The 17,152-nt window shown below is 35.2% G+C and overlaps 1 protein-coding gene across 1 annotated transcript in view; it reads right to left on the bottom strand.

Annotated features, from left to right (window-relative positions):
- The window catches only part of nlk2 (nemo-like kinase, type 2), a 164,098-nt gene that overhangs the window by 6,276 nt on the left and 140,670 nt on the right, over nt 1–17,152 (bottom strand). The window contains exons 5-8 of the mRNA XM_028807112.2: nt 12,682–12,767; nt 9,923–10,132; nt 9,336–9,437; nt 4,191–4,277 (exon numbers count right to left, since the gene is read on the bottom strand). Coding sequence (XP_028662945.1) covers nt 4,191–4,277; nt 9,336–9,437; nt 9,923–10,132; nt 12,682–12,767 — 485 coding nt within the window. The remainder of the gene's footprint in view (nt 1–4,190; nt 4,278–9,335; nt 9,438–9,922; nt 10,133–12,681; nt 12,768–17,152) is intronic.

Here is a 17,152-nt window from a genome sequence, read left to right as displayed (position 1 = left end):
AAATTTAAAATACTAAAATTTATATTTAAATAGATGATGTGCACAATTTTCATGAAGAAATGCAGTTATGCATTTGTACAATCACATTATATAGATAAATTGTTAAGTTTGCTTACATAATTATAGCTGTTAATAATTCAAAATTTGTAAGTCAATGTCATTTGTAAGTTCTTTAAATTTTAAAAGAATCTGCTTTCTAGGGTTGCAGCTAGCTTTACTTGGGCAAAGATGTCTTCCATATTGAAACTGGTTAAAGACAGAAGACGGTAGGATGAAAAGGGAAAGACCAGAATTGGGGGTTGTTACGTTTTTGGAGAAATAATGCAGGTGCAATAAAAATAAAAGATACTCAGAACAATATCTGTGGATATCTTTGTCTCCGACACCAGCCACCAGAATGAATCCAACCCATACACACTATTTAGGTTAATTAATTTGGTTTAACTGACATTTATTCACATAGTATTCCCTGCTTCTTGGAGCCTAGCATCAGTTTTAAACATACACGTGGTTTGTAATCTCCAAGCACTTTTTACAGATATCGTGGCAAAGTGGCCTCTGAGTATACAAGATGCCCTTATCTGAGACAATTAAGCAGTGTTTCATAGTGCAAAAAACAGTGATTTTGGTAGTGGATGGCTACTAGGTGATAGCAGATTTGTACCTTACATATATAAGATCGTATACTTTTAACTCACCTCCAGATGGGCACAAAAGCATATCACCATACTCACAACATGATGGAAATGTACCATAGCTGAACAGATAAATCTAATTCCACTGGCTTCATAAGCTGGCACATAGTATCATATGTTCATCTCAGGTGTACGGGGCTGTATTGTTTGTGTGTGCAATGCTGGTATACAGTGTTGTCAGAGCGGGATACCCCGACTAACGTGGAAGAGGAAGACTAAAAATGTTAAAAGATCTAATCTTAGAGCAGAAGGTGTAAACCAGACTAAGCCGGCCATCATTACAATAATTTTATATACTTTTTTTTCCATCCGTTTGCATTTAATTGCACTTGTATTCTACAGGTCTACAGTATCTCTCTCTCTGTATGTCCATTTACCTTTAAGTACATATAGCTACAGTATATCTATACACTTATATACCTGTATATCTACTGTATATCTGTATCTCTATATCTGTATTTCTATATAAATATGCCTATATCTTTATCTGCATCTACATCTATCTATATACACATAGGACTATGCACATTTGTAACACATAATGGAATGTACTTATTTTCATTAAGAATTATGAAAGAATAACAAATTATATACATTAAATATACAAACAATTTACAAGTTGCCTATCTATCTGGTGCCTGTTTGTCTTAAAGAGAGCAAATTTAGTGCTTGATATTTTAGCCTCTTTTCAGTAGCATTTCTTCATATCACTACCTCACTCCTCTTGGGTCTTGCTGCTTAAAATGCTGCCATGTTACTTTGTAAGCATTAAAAGGCTGTTGTTATTTACAAGAACAGCAAACAAGAAAACAAGCATTTTTGTTGTCTTTCCATCATTTTATTGCATTCATATTAGAAACAAAAGGTGTCAGATTTTATGACTATTTAAACACTTTATCTTAATAGTCCAATTTAAAAAAAAGTCGCACCTCCCTTTAGGTACAAGGTGATAAAAAATCAACTGCATTTTTCAGCGACGTAAAAGAGCAATTAAGGATTCCAACACTTAGATGAGGGCTCCACATATGGATCTTATTTCTAAGAATAAGTATCAATACAATTAATGAGGTTAACATCATAATGGATATCAATTCCAATTTACGGATCAGATTCTTCATATACTGTATATTTACTTATTCTGAAACAAAGAAAAAAAATTCCAGGCTACTAATAAACATTTCATGCCTAATGTTGCACACACGGAAATTTGCAGTTGTAGCTCTGAAGCTGCCCATCTGCTGAGCAGAGGGAGTCCAAGGCTTGTGACTATTAGGGAGCGCTTAGCCACACAACCAAAGAGAGGAATTCTGGACTGAGGCCAGAAAAACTGGGAACTTGATCAAATGAAGCCTTACTTGCTTCATGAACTATTTGAAGGATATTTTAATTTATTAATCATTATATGCCAAAATCATAAATGTCAAGATTTACTTTGCAAACACATGAGACATTAGTCCATGGAGTAAGGCATTACCAGTTAAATGCACCATGTCTCTACAGATGGTGTTGCACTGAGCACAGATCACTACTGAGGACCTTGCTAGAACCATTGTTGCCGGGTTCATCTCTTGGTCAATCTTTACAATCACAATGTGCTGCAATTGGTATGGCTGAGCACCGAGTTATGAAGACCCATGATTTTGTGAAAACATTTCTAACACACTGAGAGCTACTGTAAAAAAGCATTTCAAGGTCATCGTGACATGATGTCTCCAGTTGTCAAATGGCACTATTTCAGTCAACGATAAAAATGTAAATCTATATAGCTGCATTTTTCCAAATTCCATATTCAAAAATATTTACCCTACACACAAATCAGTATGTATTTGGATCTGTACAATTATCAATGGAAGGTGTAATATGTTCTATACTCCCTACAGCTAGTGTTTAATTCTGTATTTTTATACTGATGTGTATTTGTGCATTTACTCACTATACAGTTCCTTGTAAAATTATTTGGACACTTTATTTTTACTGAATAACAATTCCTAAATTTGGAAATTTTATTTACTGTCAAATGTTTATTTCAAAGTACTAAAACTCAGATTGTTACGTTTGCAGTAGAAAAAATATGCTTTGACAAGTCACTTCATAGATATATTTTCTGAAAAATAACTTCACTGTTTGCCTGTACTGAGTGTATTTCTTGCACTTGTGACTATACTTGTGAATTTCCCCATGGGATTAATAAAGTATCTATCTACCTATCCATCCATTTTATTTTGCCACAAAATTTATCAGGAAAACATGAACAAAGAAATTTTCTTGGATTTCTATATGTATCCGAAAGATCACAATCGCATTTATAATAAACCAACTTGTGACGAATTGTCAGCGATAATAATTTAGAAAGACATCCAAGACAGAGTAAGATTTTCGTGTATATCCAAAGGCAAAGCATGATTCGTCATTTATGTCAAATACATCGCCACATCCCGACCCTTTACTCTTTCTTTTGCTTTTCCCAGATGGCGAAACCGGATGGTCGTACAATATGAAACAAATGCATTCAGAAAAACGAATAACACCTACACATTATTTTGGGTCAAAATCAGCAATACGTTCCCATGTATTTAACCCACTTCTATCATCCCAATGTCTATTGCAACATTACATTATTAATGCGTATGTAAAAGTCGCAGCTAATCGTCTCCTTTATTAAATCGAATCAAGCTAAACTTAGAACGGAACATATACAAGGTCTCATTGATCATGTTCAAAATTCAAATATCAATAGTTCAGACAAATTCAAAATAGGTAAAGCAGTAATATTACCATCATCATATCAAGGTAGTCCAAGAACATTGCAACAGTTATATCATGATGCAATGTCAATATGCAGAATTAACAGTCGGCCAGATTTATTTATTACAATGACGTGCAATCCACAATGGCCAGAAATCCACAGCTTCTTGACAACAATGCCACCGGCTACATTGGCTCTGGATACTCCCACTTCCGTAACTAGATTGTTTTATCAGAAAGTTTTATTTTATCAGAAAGTTTTATTTTTATTGAATGAACTCGAAACAGTGTTCGGGCAAAAAGGAGATCTTGATATGCCATTCATATTAAAACATCTAGAGTTTCCCGTGAGAATAGCGTTTGCAATTACAATTAACAAATCACATTTGAAAAAGTCGGTTTATTTATAAGAGACAGAGAAATGATATTCACTCACGGCCAGTTATACGTTGCATTATCACGCTGTGAGACTAAACAAGGAACCAAAATTCAATGCGATCTTGAAGAAAACTTCATTCCAAATATTGTTTTACTGAAGTTTTAAAATAAAAAGTGAACATACTGCATATGTAACAATTCTCATAGAAAAAAAAAACACTTTAAATTGTATTTCCCCAGGACCAAACCTGGGGGTTGGTGAGTGAAGCGAGCAGGGGGCAAAGCCCCCTAGTATACACTAAAATAATTATTAGCAAAATGAAAACATGCCCTTCAAAATAACAGAGTATAATATAAAAGAGGAATACTCACTGGATCAAAGACAAGCATCCGACAAAGAAGATGAACTGCCTCATGAGTAGCCTGGCTTGACAGGGTATACAAAACAGGAAGAGAGGGCTGAAAAGACAAGAAAAAAATCAAACATATTACATATACATTTAAAGCGCAATGTTCTAATTATCATAATGTTCTAAAAATTACAATGTTCTAATTATCAGACATAAATCAGCAGAACCATGTCAGACTATAGCAGCTGAACCGGAGTCCAGTGATAATCACTCTAAAACAGAAAAATTCACATAGTTGGTTTTACCTATAACAGTAAAAAGTAGTGCTTTACTTACCAATTTTTAAGCTCTATCAGTCCACCACACGATAAATGTCCAAAACCTCAAATGTTTACATAAACAGCTACACCGTCACTATTAAGCAATGCTAGCTTTTCCATATAAGAACTATCTCAGTGTTGTGTTTAATGAAGGAGACACAAGGCCAAAGACAACTAAACTAACATATTACTTTGCATATTGAAAACTGGGTATGAACTGTATAAAAAGAAGCAGAATGTAGCAACATAACAAAACTGGAAATCTTTAACCAACTACTTAAATGTTAACCATGAAGTTTGAGATTATAATATTTTTGTAAATGTAATTTAACAGTCTTTCCCAGTGTCCTCTACATTTGAATATACAGTATATGTGGGCATGTCTTTGCAGATCTGAAATGATGATGGAGTATTATTACACAAATTGTTATTGCTGCACAAGGCCATTATAATGTGTAATTTGCTTGCTCAAGATTTTATTAAAAAGCTTTGATGATCTAGGGATTTTTTGAGTGTCATAGCACTAGATTTCCTTTAAGTCAATTTTGATGTTCTTAACAAATAGGTGTGGTATTTGGCAGCCACACTGAAGAATGTGAACTCTTGCTACTGTATAAATAGCACCTCCAGTAGTTTTTCTGATAATTCTGTATATGAAACTGGAAGTAAAAGATTTTCAAAGCATCTGCCTTTCTTAATAATCCTGATGCTGTGAAGTTACTTTTCTTTGGTGAAGTAATTTTTTTTACTATTTAAAGTAACCAAGTGGGTAAATATTGTCATTAATTTCCATCATTAAAGCACAAATCTAGACAATTAAGCAAACCAACAAATTGGTTTGAGTGAATATCAATTACTGATTTTTTACAGAGTTAACCAACAGGGAAAAAGCCTCTCAGTGTGCAACATACAATTAAATGAATATCATCAGCCAAAGGAAAGAATGATATTTGACCTAATTGTGCTGAAAGACTGGCCCACTGAATTTGTTTGTTAATTTAATTGGACCAAAGCCAATATCAAACTGAAGACTCTTGCAGTAAGGAATGAAAATACTGAGTTCAGAAAATTTGTTTGAGCTACACTCCATATTAAACATTTACATCAATTGGAAACCATAGATGTTTTCCTCATGTTGAACCTATAAGATGTACGAAGATAAACAGACATGACAATATTCAGTTTAATTTAAAAGTATAATGTGATGACACAAGGCCTACAGGCTTAAGCTACTATAGTGTATGAAAAGAATGACCAACTAGCTGATCACTTAAGCACCTTTGTGTGAAGCCTAATTTCATATTAGATATTTCACAAATATTACATTTGAAGATGTTTGTGTTTTCCATTTGGTTATTGAGCAGAACACTGGCTATAAATGTTATATGACACGAAAAGAACATTCCCAGTGTATTTTTTCTGACTACATAGTAAAATACCTCCTCTTACAGAAACCAAACCCTTAAGCATTCAAGAGAATGTCATAAACAATTAAAAAATCTAGGAGAACAACAAGTTAAATGTTTCGATTGTGGTAAAGAGATGTGTCTGCACTGAGTAACCTGTATTAAACCACCTTACAAACGTTTGTAGTCCCAGTGTATTGCAGAGCACCACACAATCCTAAGCTTTAATTTAGTGCACTGGTCAGAAACTCACTTAGATCAGTTTAAATTTACAGAGTCAAATTTACTTATATAATCAAACTTCGAGGACACTAATTGTCTCAAAGAAAGTACATGTTGGCATGGAAAAAATCATTAAGCATTTAAATGTAGTAAGAATTATTTTGGCAAATAAAATCACACTATAAAATAAAACATCTTGCTATGTCAGTACATAAATGCTAAATTTCTGATGTTTATAATACATAGCTAGCGATATAGAGGCAACACAAAATGACATTATATTCTGAAAATTGCATAATTAAATTCAGGGTTGCAGTTGGAACATACCCTAGCAGCATCAAGAGCTAGGCAGGGTCTCTTGTGCACACACCCACATTTTAAAGGCAGTTTAAAGTTGACAATTAACCTAATGCTTACATTTCTTATGCCAGTTTCTTTTTAATTTACTCTTTTCTGTAAAGTTAGCTTTGTAAACTGTATCCAAACACTAATCGTAAGCAATGGGTTGTGCAGACACAATTGCAAAGCATGCTGAATGGTAAAGTGGAGAAATTACTATTTTTATTAGTCTGCTCTTGACCATCTCCTTTGTTGCCTTTCAGACTGGTGTGGCTGTTTCCATCTCATTTTGTTTATAGTTCAGAACAGAGTAGGTTTGACTTTTTGGCAATAGGTCATTTCCCATGGAAAGTGATATGAAAATATTGTCAGATGCAACATTTCTTCTATTACCTGTGAAAGGCTCAATAAGCTGCATCTTCATAGTTGAAGACTGTCTTTCCCTGGTAAATGAGTGAGATTGTTCTCCAAATAGGGGAAACAGCATTTAGTATAAATGTGTTATTCACATCAATAGCTATCCAAAATTGAATTCCAGACTTGTCAGATTTGCTCAACACCGAATGAAAGAGCATATACAATTAATCAGAAATAACTGTTCATTAACATTAATGTTCTGAGTTTACTTACAAATGCAATAATCAACAGTGGGTTTTTTTTGTTTATGTTAAATGAGGATGATGACACATATCTGAGATTGTATTGTGCTGAAGATATAAAAAGACTTGGCAGTGAATGAGTCACTGTTTAGTAAAAAAAAAAATATTATTTGAGCGTGCATCTGCTGTTAAACCACTATGCGTGTATATAATTCAATACATATGACTGTGTGTGAATGCAATTCAATATGTAGGCCTACACCAGCTTTTCAATACAGCGGTACTCAAATCAAATTATTTATTAATGGATGTTGCTTCTGATTAATCTGTGAAATCATTGTGAGTGAGCTGCCTTACAGTGCTGTGTTTTTCACTTACTACTTTTACTGTCCACGATGTGCTATCTTGTAAGTTTGTTTTCCTCTTTACCCCATAACAAATTGATGTTAGTTGTGTATTTTGTATTCCAAGTTACACAAAAACATTTTACTGTCATTACAAATGAGTTTATATTTGGCTTTTATGTAACTAAAATAACTACAGTGATCCCTCGCTATATCGCGCTTCGCCTTTCGCGGCTTCACTCCATCGCGGATTTTATATGTAAGCATATTTAAATATATATCGTGGATTTTTTGCTGGTTCGCGGATTTCTGCGGACAATGGGTCTTTTAATTTCTGGTACATGCTTCCTCAGTTGGTTTGCCCAGTTGATTTCATACAAGGGACGCTATTGGCAGATGGCTGAGAAGCTACCCAGCTTACTTTTCTCTCTCTCTTGCGCTGACTTTCTCTGATCCTGACGTAGGGGGATTGAGCAGGGGGGCTGTTCCAACACCTAGACAATACGGATGCTCGTCTAAAAATGCTGAAAGATTATCTTCACGTTGCTATCTTTTGTGCAGCTGCTTCCTGAAGCGACATGCTGCACGGTGCTTTGCATACTTAAAAGCTCGAAGGACACGTATTGATTTTTGATTGAAAAACAAACTCTGTCTCTCTCTCTCTTTGTCTGCTCCTGACGGAGGGGGTGTGAGCTGCCGCCTTCAACAGCTTTGTGCCGCGGTGCTTCGCATACTTAAAAGCCAAACAGCCCTATTGATTTGTTTGCTTTTCTTTATCAATGTGACATTATCTGTTCCTGACGTGCACTCCTTTGAAGAGGAAGATATGTTTGCATTCTTTTAATTGTGAGATGGAACGGTCATCTCTGTTTTGTCATGGAGCACACTTTAAACTTTTGAAAAAGAGACAAATGTTTGTTTGCAGTGTTTGAATAACGTTCCTGTCTCTCTACAACCTCCTGTGTTTCTGCTCAAATCTGTGACCCAAGCATGACAATATAAAAATAACCATATAAACATATGGTTTCTACTTCGCGGATTTTCTTATTTCGCGGGTGGCTCTAGAACGCAACCCCCGCGATGGAGGAGGGATTACTGTATACCACTGTCAGTTTTCCAGATTTTTATATTTTCTTGATGACACATTGTGAAACCATGTGAGTGACTGTAAATGTAACATTTTCTATGTGATTATTTTTTTAGCTGTCTGCAGAAGAGATAGAAATTCACATTTGGGCAACAATGTTCAATAATGTCAAAAAAAGCGGCAGGATAAGCTAATGCAGTCATTAATTACATTATCTAAACAGAATTTTAAAGTTATAACAATATAATCATTTGCAATGCAGCAATTTAGGAAAAGTCAACAAAGGACACGACCATGACACACACAAACACACTCATGAAATTATCAACAATTTGCAAGCAGAACATCTATTGGCTTTGTCCACGGCTTTTTGGTTTTAAAAAAATACAGGCCCCTCAAACATACAGAAAGTCCTTCTAGGTTCATGGACTTGTCATGGAAAAGATGCATACAGTATGGGCTTCACTGAACTATATAGCAATACTATACAGACTATTTTTACCCTGGCAGTAGGATTATGCAAGGAGCAATAGAAACTGACTTGTCACTTTACTGATGGAGACATTGCCAAAGATAGTGCAAGATGTTTAAACTTCCAGTAAAGATACAGTAGGGTTCGCTTCTACATGTGGCATGACCTTCAGAACAATTACTCTTGGCTGGTTTTTCTCTCTGTAATATGTTTGGTCAATCCTTTGATCTATTCTAAGTGCAGCATCTAAACATGACAAATTTGAAAGAGACCTCAATAAAAATGTCAAATTGAGTACATCTGACATTATCTCACTTCCAACATGTTTGTACTCAAAACTCCTTTTTGTCTACAATATTTGTATTTGAGTTTGCCTACCTGCTTATGAGGACTCCTGAGTATATGCGCTTTGGCGCCTTCACACGCAGTTCGCATGGCTTCTAGAGAGGGTGTTCCCAGCAGATCTGTGATCAGATCCAACTGTAAATCACAATGTAATTGATGAAATTAATTAGATCATACATCACAAAAAAACAAAATATCAAATTATTTCAGATCTGTGGATTATATTAAGCAATCACATTTACCTTACAATGCTTAGAAAATTAATTGTGGTACTGCAACCACATTCTTAAACAAACACAGCCTTAAATTCTCTAAACACTTTATTACTACACTATGCCCTTATGATGAACCTCAGATTTTAAACAATCTAATATTCTGTAAACACACACTTCAGTGTGATAATACTAATACAACATTAATCTATATGTTCATTACTAAAAAACCATACACCTTTTCTATTGAAAAGAAATCCTGAACAATTGAGGTAAAAACAGAGAAAAGCCAAGATACTCTTACTACCTGCAAATATGACTAGTAGACAAAAATAACATGTTTTACTATAAGCAGTATAAATACTTGTTTATATTTTTTTAAATTTTATATTTTAGTGTTATACTAACCTGCTGAATAGGACTTTGTGCCTGAAAAAGTATTCTTCTTCCAAGTAGCTCAGCGAAGATACAACCAACTGACCAGATATCAATGGCATTGGAGTAGTGACGGCTTCCCATTAGGATCTCTGGAGCTCGGTAATACTGTGTGACAACTTCCTGAGTCATATGACGAGATTCATCAAGCTCTTCTACTCTGGCTAGACCAAAGTCACAAATCTATTGCAGGCATTAAAAAGAATTACGAAATAGAATTTAAAAATATGAGTTTCTTTGAAGAAAAACAAAAAAAAATGTTTCATTTTTTCATGTCAGTGCAGTAAAGTTCTTATTATTGCTTACATTTTTATATAGAAACTTAATATTGAGCATACTGGAAAGAATAACCCAAAAATTCTGGAAAGGAAATGAAACAATGAGGGAAACACTTTTAACAGGGAAGTAGACCATGGAAAGTATATGCACAAATATATATTTAAATTAAATTTAAAAAATAAATAATGCACATGCAGACTCTTAAACAACTGACAGGAGATGTAAATAAGTACCATGTGTTTATTGCCATTTCTTATACAGTAATTTCCTTCCTTATTATGGACTAGTTCCTAACAGTATACAGTTTTTATGTTACTCTATCAGTAGGGTATTTTAATTTATTTAATCTTCCTGCTACTGTTGTAGTCAACAAGAGGGCTGTTACGAGTGTCTTGAGTTTCAGGGATAAGTAGGAGATGATTACAAATGGTTCTTCTATTACCCCTTTTAACATTAGTCACAGTGACTAATGAAGATTGACTCTCCCATGGGTAGAGACAGGTATGAATCAGGCCTTTTAAAAAAAAAGTTTTTGCAACTGAATGTAAAACGTTTGTTAACTCATCATTGTAAAAACAAAGTCAATAGTGCAGAGATCCCTACATCAAAGAGGTGCTTCAGTTATGGTAACACACAAGATGGCTTTGCTGGCTGCTACAGCAGATGATTTGGTATATTATAAAGTCAATTCAGATTCAAAAGTCATTCATTTGAAACTATGGGTGTACTGAAGGAAAGCTACCTAGACGCAATGGTAACATCTAGGATGTCACCAGTAAATCAATGTGTTAATGGCTGATCAGCAGAAGGGCAGTAGTTTTAATCCATAAACATATTTTTCAACGGGATGTCTTTCCTGCACACCAGTTGATAAGTTTGTTACCGATATGATGATTTTGGTTAGTTATATACCATTTGATATTGAACATATCTGTTATTTCTTGCTTTTTGCAGCGTAAGAAAATAGGGTAAAATACATACAAGTAAGCCATCTTCCCATTGTGATGTGGCGTTTGATTAGCAAATGGTTTTCAGGAGCAAAGGTTCCACTGTGATATATTTCTAAGAGTGCTTATACAACAGCACCTTTGTGTGTGTGTGTGTGTGCTTGCCAGAAAGAGTGAAATACTAGGTGGAGGTATGCAATGCTTCTCCAGAAAAATAAAATGCATATAAAACTAGTTGAGCTTAGGATATATGACCTTCTGTTGACACAGAAAGGGGTGAGGTACATGGAAAATAATATAAGGCTCACAAGATCACTGTGGTGTTACTGGGTAGCTCGTACAGTATCTTTAAGCCAGGGAAAAAAAGAGACCATTTTGCCAATTTAATTACATGATCCAGAAAGACTTTGCTTCCCAGCTTTTAGGGGTCATCATGTAAAGACATTGCTGGCCTCAAACTAACTGTAAGATGAGGTTTAAAGCCACCTCAATGCACAAACTTAGCTGAGATTTTGAGCAGGATAAAAGTTTGTGGTGAAGAATCACTGACTGAAGGATATCACAATGGCCTAAAAGAAAAAGGATGTGAGAATGACATGTAGAAGGTACTTGAGTTGGCCACTCCAACCACCATACCTGAAAACAAGAATTCAAATCTATGTGTAAAAGTCATAGAAGTAAAATTAGACTTTTGTTTTGTTTGTTCACTGTGTTTGGAGTGGTCTTTCTTAACCTTACTTTGTGTGTACTTAATGCTTTGCAAAATAAATATTTTTTAAGACACACGGCTCATCATTTTGGTTGTGGACAATGTTATTCCAGTTTTGGAAATAAGATGCAGTCTGACAACTCTGTATCTCAGATGTCCCACACTAGTTTTTTCTGTAATCCATCTTGTCTTGGTAATCTTTTGGCAATGAGTGTTTAAGACATGCTAATTTTGCACCATTTTATACAGGATGCAGTTTGTTCATTTGAAATCTATGGGTGTAAGCAAAGTGCTTTTACATTTTCCAATGGCCACATGTAGTCTCTCGCCCATGTATTGTGTCTATTTGTATGATATAGGGGGGGCACTTAAGAATGGCAGGTTTAGCTTAAGATAGCCTTCACATCCCAATATCTACCTCTAGAGTCAATTTTAAGTAGAACCTTCAAAACAAGAAGTATAATATTGTATACGGACAGCAGACAACTACTTATATAAGAAAATGTAGGAATTAACCTCACAAGAAAAGTCTACACAACTACTGTATTAATCTCCTATCAGCTGGCTAAGAGTTAGAAACTGTTTTACCAATACCATGAAGCTGAAATCTATTTCTAACTACAGGACAAGTTTAATTTTATTTATGTATGTATTTATTAATTGTAATTGTAATGGGAAAGAATCACTTATGAAATACCGTCAAGTCCTCTTTAATGTCTAACTGGCAACTATTGACATAGATAAATTCACATTTTGCAATTCTCAAAAGTCATAATTAATAGATTTTGGAGATTTACCTTAAGGACACAGTTACTATTAACAAGGAGGTTTCCTGGTTTAATATCTCTATGTAAAATGCCTGCAGAATGAAGGTATTTCAGACCTACAAAAATAGAAAAGTAATGTTATTTACTAATTTTTTATTTTCACATTCATACTACATTTGAAAAAGGAGAACAATGACCATTATACTGTTGTAAATATATTTCTTTGTCTGTAAATTAAAATAGCTATTGACTGAAAGACAATATTGGGTATTACAAAATAGTATTTATAAACCTACAGTAGCCATGAAGAATACTATATACTTAAAAACTGTTGCACTGGGTACAGGAGAATTGAACTTAGCTTGCTGCTTTTAATGCTCGGTTATTATAAACAAAACAAAAAAAAAAAAACCCTGTACACATAGGAAATGGCAGCTAGTCATCATTACAACAATCTATGAGCTTCAGCAAAGGCAAGCGCTGACTACTGTATAGTCTACAGGGTTTTATCAAGCCAACTTCAGGTGGTGTGTGAGCCAAGAGATATCACCAACATTTAGGCTCATGAGCTAAAGCACTCAGAAAGCATGAAAAAGGTTGTTTCTACAACATTAATTTTACCTTTTTCCAATACTTATACCCTGTTCAAAGGATGAAAATGGGGAAGAAATATAAAAAAAAATGTAACAAAAAAATCTGAAAGCTCACAACCAGATTTAGCAGTGAAAATAACTATAATAACTATAGCATACAGTGGTGTGAAAAACTATTTGCCCCCTTCCTGATTTCTTATTCTTTTGCATGTTTGTCACACAAAATGTTTCTGATCATCAAACACATTTAACCATTAGTCAAATATAACACAAGTAAACACAAAATGCAGTTTGTAAATGGTGGTTTTTATTATTTAGGGAGAAAAAAAAATCCAAACCTACATGGCCCTGTGTGAAAAAGTAATTGCCCCCTGAACCTAATAACTGGTTGGGCCACCCTTAGCAGCAATAACTGCAATCAAGCGTTTGCGATAACTTGCAATGAGTCTTTTACAGCGCTCTGGAGGAATTTTGGCCCACTCATCTTTGCAAAATTGTTGTAATTCAGCTTTATTTGAGGGTTTTCTAGCATGAACCGCCTTTTTAAGGTCATGCCATAGCATCTCAATTGGAATCAGGTCAGGACTTTGACTAGGCCACTCCAAAGTCTTCATTTTGTTTTTCTTCAGCCATTCAGAGGTGGATTTGCTGGTGTGTTTTGGGTCATTGTCCTGTTGCAGCACCCAAGATCGCTTCAGCTTGAGTTGACGAACAGATGGCCGGACATTCTCCTTCAGGATTTTTTGGTAGACAGTAGAATTCATGGTTCCATCTATCACAGCAAGCCTTCCAGGTCCTGAAGCAGCAAAACAACCCCAGACCATCACACTACCACCACCATATTTTACTGTTGGTATGATGTTCTTTTTCTGAAATGCTGTGTTCCTTTTACGCCAGATGTAACGGGACATTTGCCTTCCAAAAAGTTCAACTTTTGTCTCATCAGTCCACAAGGTATTTTCCCAAAAGTCTTGGCAATCATTGAGATGTTTCTTAGCAAAACTGAGACGAGCCCTAATGTTCTTTTTGCTTAACAGTGGTTTGCGTCTTGGAAATCTGCCATGCAGACCGTTTTTGCCCAGTCTCTTTCTTATGGTGGAGTCGTGAACACTGACCTTAATTGAGGCAAGTGAGGCCTGCAGTTCTTTAGACGTTGTCCTGGGGTCTTTTGTGACCTCTCGGATGAGTCGTCTCTGCGCTCTTGGGGTAATTTTGTTTGGCCGGCCACTCCTGGGAAGGTTCACCCCTGTTCCATGTTTTTGCCATTTGTGGATAATGGCTCTCACTGTGGTTCGCTGGAGTCCCAAAGCTTTAGAAATGGCTTTATAACCTTTACCAGACTGATAGATCTCAATTACTTCTGTTCTCATTTGTTCCTGAATTTCTTTGGATCTTGGCATGATGTCTAGCTTTTGAGGTGCTTTTGGTCTACTTCTCTGTGTCAGGCAGCTCCTATTTAAGTGATTTCTTGATTGAAACAGGTGTGGCAGTAATCAGGCCTGGGGGTGGCTACGGAAATTGAACTCAGGTGTGATACACCACAGTTAGGTTATTTTTTAACAAGGGGGCAATTACTTTTTCACACAGGGCCATGTAGGTTTGGATTTTTTTTCTCCCTAAATAATAAAAACCATCATTTAAAAACTGCATTTTGTGTTTACTTGTGTTATATTTGACTAATGGTTAAATGTGTTTGATGATCAGAAACATTTTGTGTGACAAACATGCAAAAGAATAAGAAATCAGGAAGGGGGCAAATAGTTTTTCACACCACTGTATTTTCACATTTGGTAACCATTAAGGTTCCTGCTGTGTGTACCTTGCGCATTCAGCACTGAATTACAGTATGGTAGGTTTATTTATAGTAATAACCTGCACACTGTGTACAAACATGTAACACAGTAAATTCAGTAAAGTCAACTTTTGATTAAACATAAATCCTAGCAGAAAGATCATTGCATATTGTTTACATAACATACTCAAATTACAAATACTCATCTGAGATGGAAATAAAATTTTGAATGAAAACTCAATGTCTGATCCAAATGTGATGCATCAAGGATTCAAAGATGAGTCTATTGAATACGGCCCACCTACTATAATTAAAGTGTTGCACTTTTTAAAGTATAACTTTAGTATTTTTAGGTCAGTCCCAGGGGAAACTTTAGATGCATACAGTGGCAGAAACATAAAAAACAAAAGATAAATAGTCAAGGAACAAAAATAATACAATAGTCACCTATACTGGAAAATTGATTACCTACATAATTTTTTAAAAAGTATAAGTTTTTCTTTGAAGACACTATAATTTTTAAGGAGTTCCAGTTGTCCTCTTTAATTTTTCCACAGCTACACATTGCTTAGCACTGATGCCATAACACTAGAATTACCAAAGCTTACAAAAAAACTCGTAAACCGTTCACACCTCTCTGTCAGAGTCTTTTGTTTTGTAAATGTGTCGATTAGCCCAAGCAGCCTGCTATCCCATCCTCCCACCGTCGCAGAAATGGCAAAAACCTCTCCCAGCTCAAGCCTTGTTTATCAGAGAGTGAGGTAGTACCTAGAGCTGTATAGGCTAAAAAATATATCATTATTTGGAACAAATGCAGTTCATGTGTGTTCCGTGTCTACAAAGATCTATGTAAGTGTAGGATGACAGGAAATGCAAGAAATGTTGAACACATACCTGAAAGATGAACCTCTTTCATGTTTTAGTACTAACGACAAAATTTTGACATGAAGTGTATAATGTGTGAAGACTGAAGTCCAAATATCAAATAAGAATTTTCACAAAAGGTACATATATAATTGAACAAGTGCGCTTTTATTCAAGACTATAACCGAAGAAATAGAAATTGGGTTAGTGTGCTTTGTTGTTGCAACTTCTTGGGCAATACAGTGGTAAGAACTGCTGACTCCTATTCAAAAGGTTGCGGGCTCAAGCCTTCCCATGTCCCAAAATAAACGTTTTTTTTGAGTAACTTTTTTGTATTATTGCTCCATAAAGTGTGAATCTAAAGAATTACATACACATCTAGTACCATATTTAAATACTACCTTTAAAAGTTTTGACAAATAAAATTTTATTTAAAAGTTTCAAATTACACAGGTCAGTACATGGTACTGGCGGCATTCACTTCCTTGATTTATACCCACCAACACAGGTGCAGAAGAGTGGGATGAAGGGGGTTTATGGTAGTCCTGAAGCAATATTAAAGAAAAGTTGTGAAGGTGAAAAGTATGCTCTCTCTCTCTCTTTCTTTATGTTATGTTTCAGTAAGAAGATTGAATCAATGTTATATCACATATGTGCAAAATATGTTTTCTTTGAGTGGCATTAAAACCAAGATAAGTCTCTAGTACCACTGTATTTAACTGCCAGTCTGTCAAGTAGCTTACAGTGCTTACTGCCCTAATATGATGACAAAATTCTACAAAAGTATAATGATTAATCCTACCCTTTATTCCAGTTTCCAGTATGTTGGTTAATTTATTCAAAGAACACAACATACCAACCCAAGTAATATACAGTGTCAGTTTTTAATCAAGATAACACCTATGGAGATCTTTTTTTAGCATGCCAGGTGCAAAGGTGTAGGTAGAGCAGTGTTTTCCAACTTTCTTTTTTTTTGTGGCACACTTTCTGTAACTCAAAAAATCCCAAGGCACATCACGATTCTACCAACCACAAAAACATTAAATCGATACACTTGCTAAATTGTCCGAAGGGGCAGGATTATCACAGGCGCCTGGAAGAAAGGAAAAAACAGCTTGAAGGTTGGTGTTCACAGACACAGCACTTAGTGAGCACTTTGGATGCATTTCTCAGCTGCTTTGTCCCTTTGTGCACTCATACAGGCGGTCCTATATGGCACCCCTGGCTAGCTCTCATTGCGCACCAGTTGAGA

This window comes from Erpetoichthys calabaricus, chromosome 8 (genome assembly GCF_900747795.2).
Source record: "Erpetoichthys calabaricus chromosome 8, fErpCal1.3, whole genome shotgun sequence".
NCBI classification, from domain to species: domain Eukaryota; kingdom Metazoa; phylum Chordata; class Cladistia; order Polypteriformes; family Polypteridae; genus Erpetoichthys; species Erpetoichthys calabaricus.
Note: the sequence above shows the minus strand (reverse complement) of the source record. Positions and strands in the feature narration are given on the sequence as shown.